Source organism: Neoarius graeffei, chromosome 9 (assembly GCF_027579695.1).
Source record: "Neoarius graeffei isolate fNeoGra1 chromosome 9, fNeoGra1.pri, whole genome shotgun sequence".
In the NCBI taxonomy this organism is placed as follows: domain Eukaryota; kingdom Metazoa; phylum Chordata; class Actinopteri; order Siluriformes; family Ariidae; genus Neoarius; species Neoarius graeffei.
Window position 1 is genome coordinate 39,036,921 of NC_083577.1, and position 9,154 is coordinate 39,046,074.

Below are 9,154 nucleotides of genomic sequence, written 5' to 3' on the forward strand. Positions count from 1 at the left end.
TGGAGGAGGTAGATGGGCTCCATGTAGAGGCAGTGAGGCCAGGGAGACTCAGGACTTGGCGGCGTTCTCTAATCCTGTTGTCCAGATGAATAGCATGTGAGATCAGAGTTTCGAGGTCACTTGGGCATCCAATAGAGGCCAGGCCGTCTTTGATGGGGTCAGACAAACCATGGTGAAAGGCTGAAACCAGGGCAGCCTCATTCCATCCGCTGACTGCTGCGAGCGTCCGGAACAATATGGCGTAGTCTGCGACGCTTCCTCCTTGCCGGATGGACATGAGCTTTCTGGCTGCGTCGGTACTGATGTCTGCCTGGTCGAAGACCCGAAGCATCTCTTCAGTAAACAGTTCAAAATCAGAGCACTCGGGTCCCCGTCTCTGCCAGATAGCTGTTGCCCAAGCTAACAAGGTTATCACAAAGGCGATCTTGTGGGGATCCATAGTGTAGGTGGTAGGCTGGAGCTCAAAGGTGAGTTGGCACTGGGTAAGGAACTCCCGGCACTCACCGTGCTTGCCGTCATACCTCTGTGGTGCAGGAAGGCTGGGTTCGCGAGGTGAAGGAGACTGTGTGGTGGGAGGAACAGGAGCTGGATATGCAGGCAGAGGTGTCAGCGTTTTACAAATTTGCTGAAGCAGTACCTCGTGGCGAGCAAGGGCCTCACGTTGGCTTGTGAGCGTTCGTCCATGAGTGTCCATGGTCGCTCCGAAGCGTGTCAAAGCTACCATAATTCCCTGAAGGTTGGCCAGGTAGACAGTTGAAGCAGCTGAGTTGGTCATGACAGAGTCTTTCTGTTGGGGTTTTGCTGGGATTCGAACCCGGGTCACTGGCGTGATAATCCAGCAAACCCCCACTAGGCCACCAGGGGGATGACTCCCTGAGGCAAAAGTAGAGTATCAAAAACAATTTATTTACACTATATACAGTCCAAAGGAAAAAACAAAAGGATAATCCAAAAGCTCAGATGTACAAAAAACAAAAATATCCAAAGGGTCAAAGTCCAAAATCCAACTAAGAAAAGAAGAGGCAAAAACTCAAACGCTCAGAAGATCAAAAGGTCAAAACAAAATCCACAAAGTCCAAAAGAAAGAAGCAAAAACCAAGAATACAAAGACACAGGCAAGGTACATGGGACAGAGGGAACTAGCACTAACAGCATAGCATAGGAAAAAGACTCCATGACAAGGGAACAAACAGAGGGGTATTTATACACACACTAATTAAGGAACAGGGTGGGGCAGGAAACAGGCAATGAAGACAAACACAAAAACACAGTGGCGGCCTCTAGAGGCCAAAACAAACATGACAAGATGGAAATAACAGCGGCCTCTAGAGGCCAAAACAGTCCCAGTCCGAAGACATACATACACACACACATACATTATATATATATATATATATATATATATATATATATACACACAACCCCGATTCCAAAAAAGTTGGGACAAAGTACAAATTGTAAATAAAAATGGAATGCAATGATGTGGAAGTTTCAAAATTCCATATTTTATTCAGAATAGAACATAGATGACATATCAAATGTTTAAACTGAGAAAATGTATCATTTAAAGAGAAAAATTAGGTGATTTTAAATTTCATGACAACAACACATCTCAAAAAAGTTGGGACAAGGCCATGTTTACCACTGTGAGACATCCCCTTTTCTCTTTACAACAGTCTGTAAACGTCTGGGGACTGAGGAGACAAGTTGCTCAAGTTTAGGGATAGGAAGGTTAACCCATTCTTTTCTAATGTAGGATTCTAGTTGCTCAACTGTCTTAGGTCTTTTTTGTCGTATCTTCCGTTTTATGATGCGCCAAATGTTTTCTATGGGTGAAAGATCTGGACTGCAGGCTGGCCAGTTCAGTACCTGGACCCTTCTTCTACACAGCCATGATGCTGTAATTGATGCAGTATGTGGTTTGGCATTGTCATGCTGGAAAATGCAAGGTCTTCCCTGAAAGAAACGTCGTCTGGATGGGAGCATATGTTGCTCTAGAACCTGGATATACCTTTCAGCATTGATGGTGTCTTTCCAGATGTGTAAGCTGCCCATGCCACACGCACTAATGCAACTCCATACCATCAGAGATGCAGGCTTCTGAACTGAGCGCTGATAACAACTCGGGTCGTCCTTCTCCTCTTCCCTCGTCCCTGATTTCCATAAAGAACTTCAAATTTTGATTCGTCTGACCACAGAACAGTTTACACTTTGCCACAGTCCATTTTAAATGAGCCTTGGCCCAGAGAAGACGTCTGCGCTTCTGGATCATGTTTAGATATGGCTTCTTCTTTGAACTATAGAGTTTTAGCTGGCAACGGTGGACGGCACGGTGAATTGTGTTCACAGATAATGTTCTCTGGAAATATTCCTGAGCCCATTTTGTGATTTCCAATACAGAAGCATGCCTGTATGTGACGCAGTGCCGTCTAAGGGCCTGAAGATCACGGGCACCCAGTATGGTTTTCCGGCCTTGACCCTTACGCACAGAGATTCTTCCAGATTCTCTGAATCTTTTGATGATGATATGCACTGTAGATGATGATATGTTCAAACTCTTTGCAATTTTACACTGTTGAACTCCTTTCTGATATTGCTCCACTATTTGTCGGCGCAGAATTAGGGGGATTGGTGATCCTCTTCCCGTCTTTACTTCTGAGAGCCGCTGCCACTCCAAGATGCTCTTTTTATACCCAGTCTTGTTAATGACCTATTGCCAATTGACCTAATGAGTTGCAATTTGGTCCTCCAGCTGTTCCTTTTTGGTACCTTTAACTTTTCCAGCCTCTTATTGCCCCTGTCCCAACTTTTTTGAGATGTGTTGCTGTCATGAAATTTCAAATGAGCCAATATTTGGCATGAAATTTCAAAATGTCTCACTTTCAACATTTGATATGTTGTCTATGTTCTATTGTGAATACAATATCAGCTTGAGATTTGTAAATTATTGCATTCTGTTTTTATTTACAATTTGTACTTGGTCCCAACTTTTTTGGAATCGGGGTTGTATATATATATATATATATATATATATATATATATATATATATATATATATAAAGGCACTGCCTAAAAGTGGAACTCCCGATGAGTGTTTGAGGAAAATATTTTCAAGGGCACAAAATCAACCTGAATAGAATAATATTATAGCATATGAACCACTGAATTGCGTAGGGTTGTGTATTTCGCATCAATAAATTGCTGCATTGTCTTGTGACAGTGAGACCAATAATGAGATATGCATGGCATTTATGAATACATATTTATTCCTTTCTTTGACACCTGCATGCCATGCGCCAGAAACAACACCACACCATTTATTATAGTGTGACTCTGCTAGGTGCCTGGTGGACAACAGTGAACCACCACTTTCACTTTACATTTTCATCTTTACTATATGGTTACAATCAAATATTATCAGATTTTAGATTATCTAAAACTAAGGAAAGATGCTCATAATTGCTATTGAACTATACAATAATTATGTTTCCATGAGAGTGCAAAGTAAGGAATTGTTCAGGTACAAAAGCATACACTGCAAATATATGTTGCCTGTTATAAATAAAACAGTAGGATAAAAACCTTTTTTTTTGGGGGGGGGGGGGGGGGGGGGGGGCTACTAGAAAACATACTCCTTAACTGAATGCAATGTACGAACTCCAAGGGTGAGAGCTGCAATCTTGATATTTTAAGGTTGATGTCAAACAGGTGTCTAGTTATGACTGTCAATTGTCCAACAAGCTAGTAGATTAATAAAACTGCTTGAACTAGTTTTATATTAAACTGTTGTGAATATTTTCCGTAAAGGAGAAGAAGAAGAGGCCTTTATTTGTCATATGTACTCAAGCACAACAAAATTCCTCCTCTGCATTTCAACCATCTGAACAGGGGCGTCACTAGGCCTTTTTACTGGGGCACGTGCCCCAGTAAAAATCAGCTGTGCCCCAGTAAGAAAATGTTGAAAGATTTTCGTAACAAACTAGTTTCTTTGGCAGATCATTTATCTACTGTAAGTTGTAGGACAGAGTGTGTTTCAAACTTCTATCACCTCTTCTTTCTAACTAATTTTCTGATTGGTCTGGGAGATTCTCACTGTAAACATAGCGTGCGTGCGGCGTGCCATGAGTCCATTTAGCCTACTGGAGAGATGAGTCTACTCTTTGGATGAGTCAGAGAACGGGCTCTGGATGAGTTACTGTGGCGCAAAGTTTTTGCAACAAAACTAAGCAAACCATATTCTAACAAACCCATTAAACTACATTGAATTAAATGATATTAAATTACTTTTCCAGATGGATATCAGACAATTCTTCTCACGAAACAGACACAGGGGCAGGGAAACAGTGACAGATGAGGAGGAGGGTGAGAGAAGTAAGATTAAGGTTGTAGGCTATGTGCTAGTCAGTCATAACTAACCAGCTGCATAATGATTGAAAAAAGATTGAAAAAAACAAGCATTAGTCTACACTATACTGTTTAGTCAAGTCAAGTCAAGTCAACTTTATTGTCAAATGTGCTATACATGCTCGACATACAGCACAGATGAAATATCAGTCCTCTCTGACCCACGGTGCAAACAGGCAATGCAATAAATAAAAATAGAATAATTGAAAAAAAAAACCAATATAAACAGTATAAACACTCTAGATAGGAACTAGACATAGACTAAACACTCAGACAATATAAACAGTGTAAACACTAGATAAGAACTACACACAGACTAAACACTCAAACAGACAATATAAAAAATGAAAATGAAATGAAGTGACAAGTTGAAATGTTCCTTGGTTAACTTTTTCCCCTAAATTGCTTCTTTACTCTTGTGGAATGTAATACAAATGCATAATAGAAAACTTGAATCAAATACATAACAAAATTAGTTAGGTTATTCAGCTGTTCCATGAAATGTTTGGCAGGTTTACTGCATATGAAAGACAATAGAGTATGTTTAAATAAACATCTTACTGCATTCTTGAACAGACTCTCCCTTTTTAACTTTACCAGTAAATGTATGGACCCTTTTCACGTGACGTCACGACAAACGCGGCCGCCATTTTGGACATGTACTACCAGTAGTTTACCACAGCCAGCATTGAGGAACGGCAGCAAAGAAAGTGTTTATTTTCAGCAAGACTTCCATCATGCCACTATATTGTTGTGCACCTGGATGTAGTAACCATCAACAAACAAGGCAAGGGTTATCATTTTATCAGATCCCGACGGAGAAGATGGATAGCGGCCATTAACAGATTGGCAGCCCTTGGCATACCAGTGCTTGTGTAGTGACCACTTTGTTGGAGGTAAGACGAATAAAATTAGCCAGAAAAGGCATTACATTGCTGTTAACATTCTGTGGCGGCGAGTGTGTAACCAAATAGGCTAAAATAACCCATTGTAACCTCTTTGTTCTTCTGTAGTAGCTATTAGCTAATGACATTAGTTAGCGTTGTGTTCCTTTGCTGTTGGTAGACTGTAGGACAGATCAGAGGCAGTGTTCTACAAACAGCGCTTAATTTGAGGGAGAGCAAGCCAGAGCGCGCTCCGGAACCTCGGGCGTTGGCTCCGGCAGCTATTTACACTGGATCCAGTGATCCGACACCTCTCTTGACTATGTAACAAAAAAAAAAAAAAGATTGTCTTTAGGCTTGCCATCCTTCCACTTGCGAGTGGTAAGTGATGTGCGCTGGGATCACACACACAGCGGCTCAGTCCCGAATCGTGGCTCGTGCACTTCACTCGCGCGCTGTGTGAGCTGCGCAGGGCCGGAGTGCGCACCCTCCAGAGGGCACTCGCTGTTCAGGGCGGAGTGATTTGGAGCGCAGGATGCCTGCGGAGCCGAGCGTATCCGTGTATTGGTGTTGCTGTGTGCAGACGAATCGTGTATTGGTGTTGCTGTGTGCACACTAATCGCTTTTAAAAACGTTAATCTGATGATCCGCTGATACGGTCTAATGTAAACATGGGCTAAGTGTTCAAAATAAGAGGAACATGTATTTGTCTCTTAAATCCAGGCCGTTCCCTGTAATCTCTAACAACGGTTGGAGAAAGTAATGGCAAATAGTGAGTGCACAAACCATAGAAGGTAAACTGTACACAGCGCCAGGGCAGTGTGATGGTATGTCTACTTTTAGATTGTGTTAGCTTATCATTGAACACACTCGTCACTCGACGAGTTTCACGTCTTTACGACGGATACTTAAATGTGCGTTAGGTATTATTGTTGCAGTCTAAGCAGTCATTGTAGCAGCTAGATGAGCGAGAACCGAAAGGGTCTGTGCCATAAACCGTTATTTCTGTACGGCGTTGCTAATGTGTCGTTACTGTTGTTATTTCTCCCTCTGCTCGCCCTGTAAATGCCCTACGTCGCTGGATAGCGAAGGTGTTTTCTGCATCTCGCTCCTTTTTCTTGTATGTTCTCCGTTTGTCACCTTCCTCGCATTCAAACCAATTCGAGCCGAAGTCCGCTACATGTCCAAAATGGTGGTCGCATTTACGAAGGTCACGTGACTGAAAAGGGTCTATATCAGGAACGTTAAGGTGCATTGTGCGGAGGGGGGCATTTTGTGTGTGTGTCGGGGGGGGACGACAGTGCCCCAGTAAAGCTTAATTCCTAGTGACGCCCCTGCATCTGAAGCAGTGAACACACTCATGCACACACAAGTGAGCAATGAGCACACACACATACACAGAGCAGTGGACAGCTATGCTACAGCACCCAGGTAGCAGTTGGGGGTTAGGTGTCTTGCTCAAGGGCACTTCAGCCATGATACAGAAGGAGGGGAAAATGTGTTAGTAAATAACCCCATATTATTTTTTTCAAAAGCAAGTTAGAAATAATCTAATCTTGTGTAAATAAAGATACAAATTTCATTGTCTCGTGGTCAAGTGTTTGAAATACATTGCCTTGCATTTATGACTGGGTCCCCTTTGGTGTTATACATACATCGTTTGGATGCACATATGTACGTATGGATGTCATGTGGTCACAAAAGCCATCAAAAATCAGGTTGATGTATCAACATATTCTCTTCAGTATGAAGCTGCACTCACCGATAATACTGGGGAGCACCAATATAATTGCTTAAAAAATAAATAAATAAATTATAATTTAAAAAAGACTCACAAAATTGTGGCAAAAGCATGTTGATTCTTTGTTCCTACCAGTCTAATTGACTCCCTTTTTGTAGGAGGGCTGATCATCGGTGGAAGGAAGACAGGCTGCAAGTGCCGTTTAAGATCTCAAAAACTTGGCTGTTCAAGTTCTTGGAGCCTGAAGATTCTTTAAACATTACTTTGAAAAATTGTGACAAGAAAGTGCTGTCTGCCCTCTTCTGCAAACATGAGCTCACAGATGCCCATGAATAGCTAGTGTCACTATGCTAGATAGGGGAGAGGCTTTTCCAGCCATAGATGACAATAGCATCATCAGGATTCAAACTCACATTTTCTGAATAACAGGGCAAACACTTTTGTGTTGTGCCACTTGGGAGTAAACCCTAGGGTCATTTTTAACAGTTAAATTTAAAGAGACAAAATTTGAAAAGTTGTTAAAAGCAGCTTCAGCTCAGAACAATCACCATATCGTTCCTCACATGAGCAAGAAAACATATGGTGAGACCAGCCAGCCATCTGTTGCACATCTACTAGTTCAAAATTCTGTATCTGAATTGCATTCACGTGCAAAGAAGAAGAATCGCATTACCCCAGTTTTGCCTTCCATTCATTATCTCCAATTAATAGTAAGATTGAGTAGATGGATTTGTTTGTTGGTTTTTAAAGCTTTAAATGAACTGGAACACTTTGAGATAGAAGATATGCTTTGTATGCCTACTGCTTCTAGACTTGAAAAGCTCACCACGCAACTATTGCCGATTGTTGTTACATCTGCACTGAAATCTGTTCAGGACACAATTTCCCATGAATCCAAACAGCTTACAAACCAGACAACACAGACTACAGATCCCAACAACACACAAGTTCACCGGAGTACTGATGATTCACAGCCGTCTCATTTCAGCTAATCAAGCACACAGTATAGACTTGTTCCTACCTGAACAATCACACCGCCTGAGTACAGTAATGAAGAAATAAAAATTATCATACCAAACACAAGGAAGTAAAATTCTGAGAAAAGGAAACTGAAAGGTATGCTTCAGTTGTTCAATTCAAAAAATCTCTAGCCACTTTATCCTGTTCTACAGGGTCACAGGCAAGCTAGAGCTTATCCCAGCTGACTACAGGTGAAAGGCGGGGTACACCCTGGACAAGTCACCAGGTCATCACAGGGCTGACACATAGACACAGACAACCATTCACACTCACGGCCAATTTAGAGTCACCAGTTAACCTAACCTGCATGTCTTTGGACTGTGGGGGAAACCGGAGCACCCGGAGGAAACCCACGGGGAGAACATGCAAACTCCACACAGAAAGGCCCTCGCCGGCCACGGGGCTCGAACCCAGACCTTCTTGCTGTGAGGTGACAGCGCTAACCACTACACCACCGTGCCACCCTCAAATAATTTTACTTGATAAATATTAACTTATTTATTATTAATTAAGTCAATTATTTATCTTGATGCCATAGTGTTGAAGTTCACACATCTCAAATTAAATATGCAATGCAGTGAATTAAAAATCCATTGACATAAAGAACTACATTTGTGACTATAATTTTGTATGAATTAACATTTATTTATTAACATGAATTTAACATTTATTGCTACACTATACAAATAATTATTCTTCTTTTAGTTGAGTTATAGCCTGTAAGTACTTACTGAGCATAAAGGAATTCCTCTTTTTGTTAGTGCTGCCATCTTTATGCTTCTGAAGGAACAGGAGACTCTACTACTGTTTTGAAACTCAGGAAAGATGCATCAACTTTTATGCTGACTGTGGAGAAACTCCACCCCTTGTGACTCACCATGGAGAGTGGATAGTAATTCTACGTTCAGTGATTTGGTTTTTGATGCATACAGTGTTCCGTACCAGTTTGTGTAGGTTTCTGCACAGTAGATGGCAGCCTTCAGTCAGATCTATGATGACAGTATATTTCATTTCTGGAAGTAGTTCCCAACTTTCCCTGTACACAGCTATTGCACAGTTCATATCCAACCCTAACTGTTATCTTAATTTAACACATTGATTTCAT

At 41.5% G+C, this 9,154-nt stretch overlaps 1 protein-coding gene across 4 annotated transcripts in view; it reads right to left on the minus strand.

Annotated features, from left to right (window-relative positions):
• Positions 1-8,843, minus strand: part of LOC132891658 (MORC family CW-type zinc finger protein 3-like) — a 105,102-nt gene extending 96,259 nt beyond the window's left edge. For all 4 annotated transcript variants that reach the window (XM_060929453.1, XM_060929452.1, XM_060929451.1 and 1 more), the window contains exon 1: positions 8,781-8,843. In XM_060929453.1, coding sequence (XP_060785436.1) covers positions 8,781-8,819 — 39 coding nt within the window. In that variant the 5' untranslated portion in view covers positions 8,820-8,843. The remainder of the gene's footprint in view (positions 1-8,780) is intronic.
• Positions 8,844-9,154: the final 311 nt, after the last annotated feature.